The 15,688-nt window shown below is 54.4% G+C and overlaps 5 protein-coding genes across 5 annotated transcripts; 1 reads left to right on the top strand and 4 right to left on the bottom strand.

Annotated features, from left to right (window-relative positions):
• Window positions 1-782: 782 nt before the first annotated feature.
• CONPUDRAFT_62402 (uncharacterized protein) lies at window positions 783-1,741 on the bottom strand (the record flags this gene model as incomplete). The annotated part of the gene is made up of 2 exons (XM_007774183.1): window positions 783-1,040; window positions 1,127-1,741. Coding segments are annotated over 2 exons (873 nt in total), but the record flags the coding sequence as incomplete, so codon positions are not given.
• A 423-nt stretch (window positions 1,742-2,164) lies between these two features.
• CONPUDRAFT_62577 (fungal hydrophobin) lies at window positions 2,165-2,620 on the bottom strand (the record flags this gene model as incomplete). Its single annotated transcript, XM_007774192.1, has 3 exons — window positions 2,165-2,212; window positions 2,267-2,422; window positions 2,498-2,620. The coding sequence occupies 3 exons, from the start codon at window positions 2,618-2,620 to the stop codon at window positions 2,165-2,167; spliced, it is 327 nt and encodes a 108-aa protein (XP_007772382.1).
• Window positions 2,621-3,712: 1,092 nt separating this feature from the next.
• CONPUDRAFT_62471 (phosphoenolpyruvate pyruvate domain-containing protein) lies at window positions 3,713-4,500 on the bottom strand (the record flags this gene model as incomplete). The annotated part of the gene is made up of 3 exons (XM_007774189.1): window positions 3,713-3,849; window positions 3,904-4,120; window positions 4,183-4,500. 3 exons carry the CDS (start codon window positions 4,498-4,500, stop codon window positions 3,713-3,715), a joined length of 672 nt encoding a protein of 223 aa, XP_007772379.1.
• Window positions 4,501-4,701: 201 nt separating this feature from the next.
• CONPUDRAFT_168372 (uncharacterized protein) lies at window positions 4,702-7,037 on the bottom strand. The gene is made up of 2 exons (XM_007774625.1): window positions 6,622-7,037; window positions 4,702-6,568 (listed from the first exon to the last, which is right to left on the bottom strand). The coding sequence occupies exon 2, from the start codon at window positions 6,539-6,541 to the stop codon at window positions 4,838-4,840; it is 1,704 nt and encodes a 567-aa protein (XP_007772815.1). The 5' UTR covers window positions 6,542-6,568; window positions 6,622-7,037; the 3' UTR covers window positions 4,702-4,837.
• Window positions 7,038-9,698: 2,661 nt separating this feature from the next.
• CONPUDRAFT_168373 (uncharacterized protein) lies at window positions 9,699-14,640 on the top strand (the record flags this gene model as incomplete). Its single annotated transcript, XM_007774626.1, has 6 exons — window positions 9,699-10,435; window positions 10,687-11,423; window positions 11,550-11,964; window positions 12,027-14,022; window positions 14,096-14,563; window positions 14,618-14,640. The coding sequence occupies 5 exons, from the start codon at window positions 9,699-9,701 to the stop codon at window positions 14,180-14,182; spliced, it is 3,972 nt and encodes a 1,323-aa protein (XP_007772816.1). The 3' UTR covers window positions 14,183-14,563; window positions 14,618-14,640.
• Window positions 14,641-15,688: the final 1,048 nt, after the last annotated feature.

Below are 15,688 nucleotides of genomic sequence, written 5' to 3' on the forward strand. Positions count from 1 at the left end.
ATCAGTCCGGGTTATTTTATTTTCGAAGAAATTTGGAGGCTAAATGTCTCGAACGGTTGTTTGAAACCCTTGGTTCACCAATATTGCTCCTTTGAGACAACTTGATTGCATGCGTTATCATACATTCACGACTCCCTGGGGCGGATGTAAAGGTTATGGTACTCTGCGTCAACCTTCCGTTCATCTATCAGGTAATACCCTGAACACCTCTCATCATCAAACCTCATCCCGCTTCCCATGGCTACCCTACTATCCGTACAGACCGACCTTCTGCTTGGGAACCTCCCGCGAGCTGTTGGATTCCCAGGGATTTCAATCTCAAACAACGGCCGAACGATGCTCCATTTCTCTGCGGATTGCCGGGCGTGGCTCACAAGATTAACCTCCGTATGCCACCCCTCTGCATGCATCTCGACCATGGATTCCGGGTTGGCGCCAAGAAGGTACGCAATAACTTTACTGGGGAGAACGACGCGTGATGTCCCTTCGATCCTATAATAGCTGACGACACCCAGTGCATACTTTTGGTGCACAAAGTACAGGGACTTGTTCACCGATGGAGCTATTGTCACGAATGCGTTGTTCAGAGACGGACAGCGAGCGTTGGGATACAAGTACAGCCTGTGCACGGGCAGAACAAGAGCCCTGACCTTCAAGCCTCGTCGTCCCATGCGCAAGTCAAGACTGTAGTTGAGTGGCTCCGGGATGTCCCAACCCCCTCCAGTATGGGGTGTTGAGAAGTAGTCTGCCGGAGATTCGGGGAGGTGCAGGTTGCGGAAGAACATCACGGATGGGTCTTCCGCCTTGCGCACAACTGCATCCAGTAGGCGGCGGAACGCGCGGGGGCCTCCTTCGCCGTAAGCGGTCTGGATGCTGACGTTGAGCATACCCATCAGTGAGTACGTAGAGTCTTCGTCCCGCGTCGTGCTCCGCCTAGAGGCCCAGGACATCTTTTCGCCAAACTTGTCTGTTCGTGGCTCGAAGGACCTCAGTGTATCTATGGGTATACCTGTCGCGTTCGTGACCTTGCCAAGAATCTTCTCGTCCCTGTCAAGTTCATCGGTATGAGATGCATATTATCAGCGTAAACACGAATGCTTTACCCTTTGTCGTTGTCACCACTGACAAGTGGGTTCCAGCACTTGTCCATAAACTTGATCTTCGAAGGTGCGAGGAGCTCCTGCAGCGTCCATCCCCTGCCGAACCACTCATCTTCGTTCATATCCTCGATCGAGCGCGTCTGCGCCAGGTGTACGATACAAAGCGCCGAGTTCTTGTACCAGCGAAACATCGAGCGGATCGCCTCGTCGAGCTCAGAGCTGCTGCTCTTGTCGATGCAGCACGTGTCCGCCCATGCGAACTGGATCCCCCTGGCCGACGCTGCATCCAAGAAGTTCCATAGCTTCACGTATCCCGGATCCTGAGAGTGCCGCGCCATATCAGAGCCGTTCTTCCACCGTTCATAGAACGCAACGTAGTCCGCGTATGTGGCCTCTTTCCGGCCCCATCGGTGCGAGAGCGTCGCATACGCGATTGTCTTCCGGAGTTCCGCCTCGAGGGATACCTCTGATACCTTGCGAGGGTAACCGGCGAAGGCTTGGCAAAGCCTCTCGCGAGAGTGCTCGAGTACGAAGCTCCTGTTCACGAGTCTCCGTTCTGGGATGTAGATGAGACGCGCGGGTACCTTGTTATGGACGTATCGTCCGAGCAATTGGTCAATCCGCGTGAGGAGTTTGTGCATGTAATCTCAGGTGAAGCGAGGTTTCTGTGACGATTTGTGAGTACTGGTCACAAGAAAACGAACGCTGACCTGAATGCCAGTATGGCTTACCCGTGGTTTGATCGAAGTGTTAGGCAGGAGCCATCTGGTCAATATTGGTTTTCGTACCTTGATGACTGTTGGGAACAAGGTTCGCACGCGACAAAATGACATGCTCTGCATCGTGTTCCTGTCAACAAGGTTCATTATTCAATCGAGGTCAAGCCCCAGCAGACAGCATAATGCCAGTGTTCTTCATGGCCGGAATACCATCTCAGTTCTTAGTCGCTCACGCAGAAAGGTAATCAAATCCAAGATATTCGATTGGGAGTTCCTACTACGCTAATGCAAATAGGTAAACCCAGAGCTAATCAATGACGCTAACACGCTAGGGATATAAACCTCTTAGAGGTTGAGGTTGATGGGGGAGCAACCAAGGTTGACTAGGCCCTTCTACGGAGAAGGTTAGCAAAAGCAGATAGCAGCGAGATAAGACAAGTTACGTACGAAGGTGTTGCCGGTGCAGCAGACGGGCTTCTGGTTGCACTGTCCACCACCAGAGCCGATGACGGAGAGGGGGCTGCAGCCGAGACCGACTTGGCCGGTGATACCCTCGAGGATGCCAGTGATGCCGAGGAGACCGCTGAGGGCATCGTTGGCGGTCTTAGCCTGTGCACCGAAGAAGAAAGCATGTCAGCCCCGAGGTCTCGCGAATGCAATGCGGTATAAAACACTTACGTCAGTGGTCGTGTTGCAGCACTTGACAGAGCCGGTGTTGCACTGGCCACGGACGTCGAGGCGAGCGGGAGTCGCGACGGCGAGGACGGCGAGGGGGAGGACGGCAAGGACGGAGGTGAACATCTTAGATGATAATGAGAGTGGGGTTGGTAAAGAATGTGTGGGGGTTAGCTGGTTGAGCTGGTGAGTGGCGAAGACTGGTTGTTGGGAGGTAAGCAAAGGTGAGTTGGCAGATTTATATAACGGACGGAGCTGCTTGGCCGTGTTTTCCACATGTCAAGCGGGCTCTCGAACCTGTCAAGCCCGCCGAGTGAATTTCGTATGTAAAACGTCGCCAGGACTGAAAGGCCGGGTTCTTTCAGGGCATATCCGAGGGCCGAGCCCGCCTTTACCTCCGACGTATTGAATGTCCTCTCGTGCGCGGCTTCAGGTTTTATGTAAATCTTCTCGTTATACACTTGCACAGTCTTACCTGTGGTTTTCCAAAAGATTTTTGTCTCTGTCGAACATGCTCTCAGTATGCTCTTCGATCATCTTAGGGCTTAGGGGCAACGTATCTTGATGGTATCAACCACTATCAAGTGGTATCAGCTCAGCTGAGAGCTCGATTGAATGCGTTGATCCTTATGTCACGTCTCGGGAGTGCTGCCGAAGTCCTTGCTTCTTCCCCGCGCAAAATACACGACGTCCGGATGAGATGAATGGCCCTGCTGATGCGACGTGCCTGTGCCTGCCACTAGTCCCTTCATCGCCGCTGGTCTATGTCTGTTGAGTTCTTCATCTTACGGTGCAAAGCACAAAATATAAGTACAACCTGGATACAGTTACTTAGCTCAACTTCAAGATTGTGCTGGCTGCTATAAGCTGCTATATCGGCACGTCACTGCCTGTCACATGGAATTGATCCTGCTCCACCAGTTGATGCAACCCCAGCAGGCCCCAGCAGGTCCCAAGTAGTTCTTTACGCCGCGCCTTCACCAGCTGCCGCTGCCAGATTCAGTGCAAGCGATTCCGACATTGCTGCCACATCATTGGTGACGTTGACCTTCACGTCGCGATTAGAACACCTCAGCCAAGCACAATCAAACATCAGCCAACACACCATGTCAAACCCTTGTTGGGCACGCTTGTAAGCTTGCTTCCCGCTCGTGCAGAACATCGCGCTATTAATTCGTTAGGCTACCTTGGATACGAAGGAGCAATATGGAATGGTCCTCACCACTTCTTTCCTTTGCTGTGAGCGGCATCTTTGATTTGATGAATGACCTTCTCGACCTCAGGGTGCGGGTCAGGCGACGGGGGTGGGTACCCAAGCCCCAAAGATAGATCGTATGGACCAATAAACAGAACGTCTACCGCAAGCCCAGGTTAGGTTATGCGCTTCGGACAACAAGCGCCTCACGCACCGATACCGTCGACAGCTGCTATCTCTTCGACGTGATCCACACCGGCTTTGGTCTCGATTTGTACCATCACGATAACAGACTCGTTTGCCCCTTGCATGTACTCCGCCGCGGAGAGCCCCCAGAAGCCATGGTTGAATGGGGAGCCAAACCCACGCCGTCCAACAGGAGGGAATCGCGCGTCCGAAGCGATCTCGCGTGCCTTGGCCGCGTTCTCAACCTACATTCGCCAATTTCACGTCAACGCTTCCTCTCTGATGCATCTATCAAGGTATAGCTCACCATAGGCACAAGAACACCCCTCGCGCCTCCATCGAGCGCATACTTGATCTGCCAGCTCGTGCTTGCGCTCGCACCCGTTGCCGGGATACGTACGAGCGCGCTCGGTGCCTTCTCCCCAAGGCTCATGATCGCCTGGATAGAGTTCGACGCTCCCGGATTGAGCGAAATGAGCCCATGCTCGCAGTCGATGACGACCCAGTCAAGATGAGGCGACGACCCTGCGACGAGGCGTGCCGTAAGAGGCTCAGATAGGGTGATCCACGCGCCGAGCGCGGGCTTGGCTGCGTTGAAGGCAGTGAGAAGGGCGTGCGATGTCATTGTGATGTGATGAGTTTGTGCTGCGCTAGATAGCGGGGACGGAAAGCCGCTCTTGGGCGGATGAGGCGGGTCTATATAGGTGCGAGAGCCATCTGAGAGTCATGGTGTTCATATGGAAGACTGGGAGGCGGTCATGGGTGCTAGCGTCCGGGCCGTGCACCTAACTTGGGGTTATGGTTCAGGTCGCAATCTTGGTAAGTGGGTCCTTCCTAGAGTAACGCCGACCAAACCATATGACCGAGAACTACTTGTAATTACTTGGTAAATAAGGCCATTAGAAGGTAGCAACATACTCAGACGAATTGTCAACATAAATATCGCAAGCAACATGAAGGGACTACGATCGCGACATGTCTAACCGTAAATGTGGATGAGACGGAACACATAGGTCATAATACTCAACGTGTTGCTTGTCAACGAAGAAAACCTGCATTTGGGTAATGTCCACAGCATTGGAGAAGTCAGAACCTCGAATGTCGAAACCAAACAACGATGAAGAAAGCTGCCATTTCTCGACGTTATCGCCATCGTTAATGGTCCAGGACCCCCAGCCATCATGGCCATCCTCATGATGAACCTCCCAAGAAGATGTCAGGAGATAAGCGATAACATGTTCCGAGAAGGCGATCTTTGACTTTGCCTCCACCTCGCAGTATGCGACGATTCCCAGAGCCGATTTCTTCAACACTCTTCGCGGGTCAAAGTTGAGATCCCTGGGCTCAAATTTGGTATCGTTTAGAGCTTGGCATCGAAAATCACTGCCAGAGGGTTCAGTGCCGACGAATTCCGCGGATATGACAGCGACACGAATACGAAGACCCTGCCGCGTAGTGCCCATATCTATTTGCTGCGCAAGCTTGCACCGTCGCCAATCGATGGGGTCGTCTGTGAGGTAGTCGCTCGGCGATCGTGGTACATATGGATGCGGGAAGTGAAGAACCGAGGGATCCTGAACGTCCTGGACAATGGCCTCGAAGAGGCGCCGAAACGCCCGTGCACGCCCTTCGCCGTAGGCAATTTGGATGCTGACGCCGAGCATTCCCATCAGCGCGTACGCTGCGTCCTCTCCCCGCGTCGTCATACGATTGGCGGCCCAACCCATTCGTTCATCGATCTTGATGGTCCGTGGACGATATTCGCGCTCGAAGACCGCTTCAGGGATACGTGTGGTTTCGCATACGACACCGATCAACGTCTGATTGGATATGCTCCAGTTACCCCGGCCGAGGAGACCTGATCTGACGCTGAACCCCGACGTCGACTGTGGCTCCCCGTCTGCAGCGGTCACCCTCTTGATCCGCTTGTCGTTCTCGTCGTTCGTGAGCGGCTGCCAGTCCCTGTTCATGAACTTGACCCTCCATGGTGCGAGGAGCTCTTGGAGCGTCCATCCACGACGGAACCACTCGTCCTGCCCCATGTCGAGCACGGACGTTGTCTGCGAGAGGTGCACCACGCAGAGCGCCGAGTTCCTGTACCACCTAAACATGGACCTAATCGATTCATCCAACTCAGCGCTGCTGCTCTTGTCGATGCAGCACGTGTCCGACCACGCGAAGTCGATTCCGCGCCTCGATGTCTCCGCAAGGAACCGCTCGAGCTTCTCATATCCGGGCGTTGGCGCTAGCGGAGGCGTGTTGACATCATGCGGACCTCCGCCTGCGCCGCGCTGGAAGAGACGCACGTGCGTGGTGGACAGGCGCCGGCGCTGCTGCTCGTTCTGGCGCTGGCGCGCTTCCCACCGCCGCACGTAGTCTGCGTAGCTCGGCTCCCCATCTCCCCACCTGTGCGACAGTGTCGCGTATGCCACGACGTCGAGTGTGGTCCAGAAGACGTTGCTCTGGGCCTGCACGCGGCCGGTTTCGCTATCTGGCGTTTGCATGATACCTCCTAGTCGTCGGTGGATCTCACGACGGAAGTGGTTGCAGACGAACTCTCGGTCGACCAGTTCGCCGGTTGGGATGTAGATTAGTCGGATGGGAATCTCGTCATGTACACAGCGCGAGATCTCTTCGTCTATGTGGGTGCGATCCACAACTTCCATGGTTGAGGGATGGCGCAGACAAGGGGGCTGCTCCATTGTTCAGTACTGCAAATCTCGACAGCCATAATACGCATACTCACTTGCTGTAGCTTTGCGGAGATTAATGGATCATTCCAGCTTCCAGCTACTCAGTATCACACCTTGATAGGTCCCTGTACGGCTGGACCAGTCCTTTTCCAGCTAGCAGGGAGTATTGAACGTTGATGTCGGTTCCCTGGCTAGCGAATGCAAGTGCGAGTCATCAATGCAGCGCTGGCTTGGGGAGACAAGGAGTTAAAAACCGGTGTTCAGGCAGAAACGCGTGAACCCTGATATCAAGTTCCCTACCATCACGGAGGCAGAGCGACAAGACCAAATCGAGCTGTGCCTCAAACCATGCATTTGAGGAAAAGCTTCCAGCTTCTGCCGACCAGCGCAGGTTATCATTGGGCCTCGGAGGGAAACTTGAGCCTAGTCTTCGCGTCGGGCTCCTTTGATGAGAGTAGGCAAGTAGAATCAAGGCAGGAGGCAGAAGACTTCGGTGTCGGAATACGGAAGAAGTACACAGGCTGGAAGTTCGGCAATCTCCGGTGGCCAGCCACTCTCTTTGCCACCTATCGAGCTTATATCAAGGCTTCTGCTTTGTCGCCTTCGCTCGTTGTATGCCGACCCCATGGTAAAAACGCGGTCCTACTGGAGTAAAGTAGTGCTGCCAGCAGAACGCATCCTCGCAGGAGCCTCGCCGGCCGCTGACCTACCAACGACTGTTCGTAGCGCGATCATATTTTAGGCGTAGCCCGGGACTCCGCAGGGTGAGAATACATGCATGCTCTTGACCCCTAAGGAACAGCGTTCTCTCAAGTTCCGTGGAAATGTTGCCACGAGTTTTGTTTTCCACAAACAACGGGAAGTGCAGGTGCCCTTTGTGCTCTGCACCAGGCTGACCCCCCAGGCACCAGGAACTTGCGCGAACTTAGCGTGTAGGCCTCGTTGTAAGCTACTCCCGTGGGCTGATTTGGGCTAGTGGACTATGGTTACCGGATACGAGGGGTTATATAGGTGTGTTGGGGTCGCTAAGGTCATACAGACTGGGCCTCTAAGGTAACATTGTGAGGGCGAGCCAAGGGGTCATTTTGAGTAAGAAGCAGAGTGTGATAGGGAAAGGAAGAGCGCAGTCGATCCTCTTAGGTGATTACAAAGCACTAGGATACGCCAGGACTCTACGTGTGGTTGACAGAGGGGTCAACGTTGGAGGAGTTGGGACAAGGTCTCGGAGCGCCTACGCTTTTCCGACATCGCCGAGGTCGTTGATAAACTCAGTACGTCAAGTGTCCCCCGCAAAGGTCGAGCGTATTTGTTGTGCAAATAGCTCTCATGCAAAGCGCGTACCTGACATGTAAAAACAACGGCGGACATAAAGTAATGGCATAGAAAACACGAGCGGCGAACGCGTGCCGAAGAACCCAGAGAGTGCTGCGCTTACAAGCCATGAGCGCTTCTTTTGACTGAGGTCGGGCCTTGGTTGAAACTTTGGATCTGTAGAAGCCGACTGCTATCATGGTACTTATTGCGGCCAGCGTATGTCAATGATGACGCCGGTGTAGCCTTTGTTTGGCGAGAAACAGAGGATGCTGACTGAGGGCGTCCCTTCTCCGTCGAGTCGGAGGAGCGCTCTTGTCTATTCTACTCCAAGTATGACGTCAATGAATCGTGCCTGAGAGAAACTTAGACTTTCAGAGTTCGTTATAGACTGCGAGTGTGTCGACGGCGGCCCGCGGCGATTAGATGCTCCAAGGTTCTGATCTAGTACCTGACGCGTTGATTTTGACGGTCGAAAGCGACATGGTTAATGGCTGACAAAGGCTGACATAGGTTTTATCTGAGACATGGTGCCTGCTTGAGATGGTTGGCCCGTACAGTTCGGCGACCAAGAGTTGAGGTGGAGAGCTAGCAAACCCTTCCGCGAGAGATGCACAAACAAAGAAGCAAGATCAGGTGTCTCGAACGCGTGCAAGTGTACAGCGTGGCGCAAGCACATGTTCGCGCCCTGATAACAAGCTCTGAAACTCAGTGAGAGGGAGGTGAGATGGCAGACATTTAGGAATGGAATTGCGGGAAAGAGGGCGTACAACATGCACCGAGGTGGTGTCCGTCTATCGGATGCTCCGCGTGGGGAGCGCGCTGAGTTAACTAGCGGGATTGGGGGGTGGATGTTGATCGCTTTATCTCTTTATCCCCCACGGGGCAGGGAGGCCTTGCAAGGCGCAGCAGGCCTCCGCAGCGCTGCCATATAGCAGAAGAGGAAGATCGACTGGATTGTTTTTATGACAATGACTCGTGCTCAGTGCTCAGCGTGAACAAAATACCGGCAAAGTGGCGTGGCTCACTTTTATCGCCATAAAAGGCAGCACTTCTGGAACGTTGGCTTCTTGCACTACGGGCAAACGCCGATATTACCTACCAGAATATCGATCAAGAATCCATCGAGGTGCAAAAATCTGCCAACTAGTTTTTTCCCGAGGAAAATCCATTGCAAAAGTTATCCTATCAGATTGTCTGATACGGATTAAGTGCCTCCGAGCCCCCGCCAAATGGCTGAGTCATCAATTATACTTTTCCTTTTCCGGTGAATTCTCTGATGAATTTTCCTTCCTCGTGAAAATTGATTAGCGAACTTTTGCTTTTCGATAGATTTCTGGAATGATATTCTCGGAGGTAATAACGGCATTTGCCCCAAGTGCTGGCGGCGCGTTATCATCAAACACTTTTTTATCGCCATTACAAAGGTTCATAGGGTTAACACCACAAAACGAGTTGGAGGAGCGATGAACTTGGAATAACCCACGGTGCGCTATTGACGGCGTGTTGGACGCGAGATGACGTTAGATGATCTGTAAAACTATACGTCATTTACCAAGTATTGTCACCCACCATCACTCGCAGCTCCCGACACCGCGTCCGTATGTTGCATTCAAAAAACAGTAGGAAGTTCTACTCTTGTTCGATTTCATCTTCTCGCCCTTGCGTCTCCCTCCCGCCAATCTCTTTGATGGGCCTGGCACCAAGGAATTGCTACAGGTTGTGAGGTAACAGCGAGGTGAGGTTCAAAATGTGATCCCGTTGTTCCTTTTCTCAGCTCATTCCGTGGCGAAGTAGACCCGATCGCGACGCGACAAACATGGCCGACGATGTTACGTTGCCCCGTGGTTTCTCCGTGCATAGCGTCCCTCTAGACGACATTGACAAACCACCCCCATATCCCCTAGCCTCATCGTTCGCGACGACACCCGGCGAAACACAGCCCGCGTCCCCCGTATCAATCCCGCTGGTCATCTATTTTTGTTCAACGGACGATGACTTCACCTCGGATCCATTGCCGATACCCGACACTGTACCTAGCGAGGCACTCGCGCCTGCTCCTTCATCTTCCTCTCGTTTGTGTTCATCAGCAAGCAGCAACGCGGCGGCTCCTCTTTTCCACGACTCACGTCCACAACGCGTACCACCGAAGGGACAACTTGATTCTCAACCGTGCCGCAATCTGAATGATGAAGTCTCCTACTCCCTGCGTACCGACTTAGATACCCCGGTACGCGCGAGCGTCACTCGATATGAGGCAACACCGCCGAACTATAGCGATCATGCTTCCATTTCCCTAAACACTGGCTCTGGCTCTGATAACGCTGCTTTCATTTTGCTACCTGCTGACTATGATAGCGATATCTTCGTTCATTCAGACTCTTCCCCTCCCCCTTCGTCATCCGCCCCGTGTCTCTACTCTCCTCCCTACTATGGCTACTCGCAAGCTCCTCCCTCGTCGTGGAGACAGGACGTCCTCATCAACACAATGCATGCGCGTCAACTTTCGACAGGATCGGGCGGTGTATCGCTGGGAACATCATCAACTCCGTTACCGTGAGTACTTGCTTCCTCATTTTCGTCCCCCTTTCCCCGTTTTCTTTGTGTACATGCTGGAATGAGCTTCACCACGCGAGCGGAAAAGCCATCGTTCATGGGTATACCTCTGGGACGCACAAGAATCCTGATGGTCTTGCCAAAACGGAGCCCCAACATTGGCCCCGAATCCTTCATTTTGCAACTGGTGACTGCTATGGTTCTTGATGTGGAGAGCGCTAACAGCGCTTTTTGCTTTCGTACGTTTCTAGCTCCTCCTACACTTCCTCACCTCCCTCTTCATCTTTGCCTTTATACTCGTCTTCGCCTTCGCCTTCCTCTTCGCCTTTGCCTTCTTCGTCTTCCCCTGTGCCTTCCTCTTTGCTTTCGTCTTCCCCTGTGCCTTCTTCTTCTTCTTTACCTAAGTCTTCCTCCTTACCTTCGCCTTCCTCGTCCCCTTCTTCTCCGCCTTCCTCCTCCTCTGTGCCTTCCTCTTCCCCAGTACCTTCCTCCTCCTCTTTACCCAAGTCCTCCTCCTTACCTACCCCTTCCTCCTTACCTACCTCTTCCTCCTTACCTACCTCTTCCTCCTTACCTACGTCCTCCTCCTTACCCACCTCTTCCTCCTTACCTGCCTCTTCCTCTTTACCTTCCTCTCCCCCGACGTCTTTGTCTTTGTCTTCACCTTCGTCTTTGTCTTTGTCTTCGTCTCCATCTCCACCTCCACATTTGTCTTCGTCTCCGTCTCTATCTCCACCTTTGTCTTCATCTGCATCAACGTTTTCGTCTTCGTCTTCCCCGTTGTCTTCACCTACGCCCACCGCCACACTCGTTTCTCATGAATCTACGACCACCTCTTCTTCCGTATCACGCACACTGGTTTCATCCTTTTCTATCACATCCACTGACCCTTCTCCCTCGTCCTCATCTTCACTCGACTCAAGCACGTCCTCACATACACCTACATCATCTAGTGTTTCCGCTTCTAGCACGAGTATACCTGGAGATGGTACGTTTAATTGCGGTTGTATGGGGTATATGCGCTCATATCTTGCCTGTTCTGTCTATATATGCATGCATTAATAAATGTGCACGCCAAACTCATACCCACCATAATCTCAAATGTCGACATCAGATTCGACATCGTCAATTCCGCCTCCGCAGACGTCGACGTCGAGCGGTTTGCCGCCACCTCAGACGACAACAAGCATGCCAGACGGACCCACAACAACGTCCTCGCCGGACAGACCCACAACTTTCTCCACACCGGATAGCTCGTCTTCTCCCCCGTCAGCGACAAGCACGGGTCCATACCGGGTTTCGACGAGCTCCTCCGTGGTCACGCCGAGCTCCTCCGTGGTCATGCCCAGCGTGTCGCCGTCAGGGATCGTGACGACCGACCGGGTGCTGGCGACGAGCGCAGTCACGACGACCCCCAAGGCGTGGACGTCAACTTTCACATACACAAGCGTGATCTCTGGCCGGGTGACGAGCACGTGGGTGGTCATCACGAGCGGAAGCTTGTATACGCAAGTAACAGGCTCGACAAGGTGCGTAATCGCATTTCTCAACCAATCTCTTTTTGATGGACGTATTGGGGGCCAAATAACAGCCGAGGCGTGCACTCACCCGGCGCCATCACGGGAATCGTCGTCGGAGTGCTGGCCTCAATTGGTTTTGGAGCGGCGTGGCTCTTCTTTGCTCATCGACGCCTACAGCGGTCGGCTCGGGCCATCGACTTCAACCCTGCAGGGCACACGCCCTCAAGCGCCCCCGGCGGACCTCTTGACGGCGAAGACGACGGGCCTGAAGAGATCCTGAGCCGGCGGGGGAGCACTTTTATGGGTTCCAATGTTGGTTCTGCCACAATGGATAAGATGGGCGGCAGTGACAGTACGGGGCAGTATGGACATGAGGGTTTTGGGGAGGAGAAGCAGATGCAGAATCGGTATGCCGGGGTACTGGCTGCGCTTTATCCAGAGCAGCAACAGCAGAAAACTCCAATCCAGTCGCACCACACCGGCGGGAGCATGAGCATGGTGCTGCCGGTGAGTACGTCGACGGTTATGGCGCATGCCAATTCCACCCCTAGCGCGCAGCAACTGTCGATACCGTTCCCGCAAGTCCCGTCACTTCCCCCGGTTGCTCAGCACGGTCCGTACGGCTCGACACTCTACAACGCCAACAAATCGCTACCCAGCCAACCTCATCCGCCCAGTGCATATCTCGCGTCGCATCACTCCCTTGCCAGCCCCAGCTTCAAGGCCAGTCCCGAATCCGCGCCCCTCACGCGCATGTCTTCACCTGGTCTCAGTGCGGGGGCATGGCTCAGCGGCACCGACAACGCTGCACAAGGGCGAGCGCGCTTCCTGAGCGCCGAACACTCATCGTCTGGGCACGGCCACTTCCTGGGACACACCCACTCGCGCTCGCTTTCTGGGCACGGTCACGAACAGCTGCTCTCCAGGGGCTTTTCGCAAGGCATCGGCTTGAACTCTCAAGGCCACGCTACATCTTCTTTGGGACATGCGATGTCTTCCTCGGGACACGGTGACTACCCTACGAGTTCTGCAATGTCGGGACACGACTCCGGCGTCTATATGGTGGGCAGCTCGCAGGAAGGCGCTGCGCACGCCTATCGTGGACAAGGCCTTGAGTCGAGGAGGGCCACGTCCGGGAATGCGAGCTCTCGGCCGAATACGGGCTCGAGCCAGAGTGCGTTGCTTGGACCGACCAAGTCGACGTCGAGGAGGTGGAAGAATGGGGATACTGAAGCAGGGAGAGGGAAAGCGCCTACGCCTTCGGCCCCGCTCAGAAGCGTCAAGGGTCTGTTTGGACGGTTGAGAGGTGGGCAGGGAAGCGATATGAGTTCCAGCACCAAGTCGTCCCATGGGAATGTTACAGTCATTGGTAGCCCGCCGCCGCCGATGCCCATCGATCTCTCAGCCGAGACTCATGTCCTGTCGCCTACGTCGTCGGCATCCTTCGACGCGGTTTTCAGCGCAAGTTCGAACGCACGTAGCCTCACAACGAGCCACGGGAGCCACGGAGAAGCTGTGCCGAAGAGGGCGCCCACGATGAGCTTTGTCCTCTCCAACCCTGACGCGGATCCCGTTTCGCCGCTCGGGCTTCCTCTGCCCAAAAACGACCAGTCCAAGCTCTCGTCCGTGGCTGTACCTTCCACCTCCGACTCGATAAAGCAGGATCTCGCTGCGCCAGCAGCCACCACGTCGGCATCAACATCTCCCTCCCCCGCGCTCCTCGGCGGCTCAGCAGGCCCTAACGTCCCCGCATGGCCGTTCCTTCCCACCTCTCTCGCCACTTCAGCTGGTGCAGCTGGTGCGTTCCCTTCTGCAGCGCCAGCACCGCTCCCGCCGTTCCCGCCGCCGCCGTCCATGCACCCCGGCGCCAACCCGTTCCAAGAGCAGCCGACGCTAAGCTCGCTGCTCAACGCGAGCGGGCCGATGCCCTCGCCTGCGCTATCCGATGTGCTTGCACGCACGGACGGCTTGTTGAGGCCAGGGCTGTTGAGATACGGTGAGAATGAAGGCGGGCGGAGTGTGACGACTCTGCAGGACTTTGAGGATTATTCGAGGCCTATTGGTCAGGTACGTTCCTTTTCTTTATCAGTTTGTTGACAAGGTATAGATCAATGCTGATACGGGGTGGATGTTTGTACAGTTGGTCGATAACAGCCAGGATAGCCGGGCGACAATCGATACGCGGACAGAGAACTCGAATTTGAGCGACATCGAGCTTGCTGTGTAATGTGCTACGACAGCTATACTTTATTACGAGGAAAGGGGAAAGATGCAATCTTCTGTTCCATGCTTTTGCCTATGCCTACGCGACCAGCTCCCGACGCGGGGGATTCCCCAACGTCACCAGTCACAGGGTTGACGTCATCACACCTACTCTTTCCTTGCTATCTCTTTCTTCTCCGTTTTCCTTTTCCCGCTGTCTTTACTATAGAGCTTTCGCGGAGCCACAGGAGACTGTATTACCACTTTTACCTGACTTTCTCAAACGGTTTCCTTCCTATACTTGTTCTTATGCATCCATATCCCTGCCCTCTACTGTCCTGACGACTTATCCAGGGCGCCAACCTCATAACCTTCAAGAACCTTCTTGTCTTACCACTCTCCCAACGTACGCCCTCTGAAGCTCTTCGCCGCCCTTCCCGCTAACGCCGTCACTGCGCAGACACACCTTTTGACCATCATCGCACATACTATACATAAGTGTCACATACATATCCTCTTACATTCCATCATCGTTCGCGTCGTTCCTTTCGTACTGTTCAAGCTTCACGACCCGCCACGAAATCTCCATTTAACATGAAAAGTACTTCATTGCCGAAATGCCCGTGCACGTCCTTCGCTGTGGCGGCTGTATGCAATCTGGATGCTGACGCCGAGCATGCCCATCAGCGCGTATGTTGCGTCCTCTCCCCGCGTCGTCATACGATCGGCGGCCCAAGCCATCCATACAGATGCAGCACGCGTCCGACCATGCGAACTCGATGCCGTACCTCGACGTCTCCGCAAGGAGTCGCTCGAGCTTCCCGTATCCGGGCGTTGGCGCTGAAAGAGATGCATGTGGATGGTGGACTGGCGCCGGCGCTGCTGCTCACTTTGGCGTTGGCGCATTCCCCGTCGCCGCACATAGTCTGCATAGATCGGCTCCCCGTCTCCCCACCTGTGCGACAGCGTCGCGTATGTCACGACATCCAGTGTGGTCCAGAAGACGTTTCTCTAGGCTTGCAAACGCCCGGTATCGTTATCTGGCGTCTGCATGATACCTCCTAGCCGCCGGCGGACCTCACGACGGAACTGACTGAGGACGAACTCTCGGTCGACCAGGCGACAGTCGGTATGTAGATTGGTCGATGTGAAATTCGCCATGTATGCAGCGCCAGATCTCGTCATCTATGCGTATGCTATCCAAGACTTCCATAGCAGAGGGATGGTGCGGAGAAGGGAGCTGCTCCGTTGTTCAATACCGGAAATCTCGACAGCCGTGATACGCGTACTCACTTGCTGTAACTTAGCGGAGATTAACTTATCAATCCGGTTTCAAGCTACACAGTATCTCACTTTGATAGGGCCCTGTACGGTCGGACAAGTCCTTTTCCAGCTAGCAGGGAAGCGTCGAACGTTGATGTCGGTTTCCTGGCAAGCGAATGCAAGTGCGAGTTATCAATAGGCTAGCGCCAGATTGTGGTACAAGGAGTTAAGACCGGTTTTCAGGCAGAAACGCGCGAGCCCCGATTTC

This window comes from Coniophora puteana (genome assembly GCF_000271625.1).
Source record: "Coniophora puteana RWD-64-598 SS2 unplaced genomic scaffold CONPUscaffold_12, whole genome shotgun sequence".
NCBI lineage: Eukaryota > Fungi > Basidiomycota > Agaricomycetes > Boletales > Coniophoraceae > Coniophora > Coniophora puteana.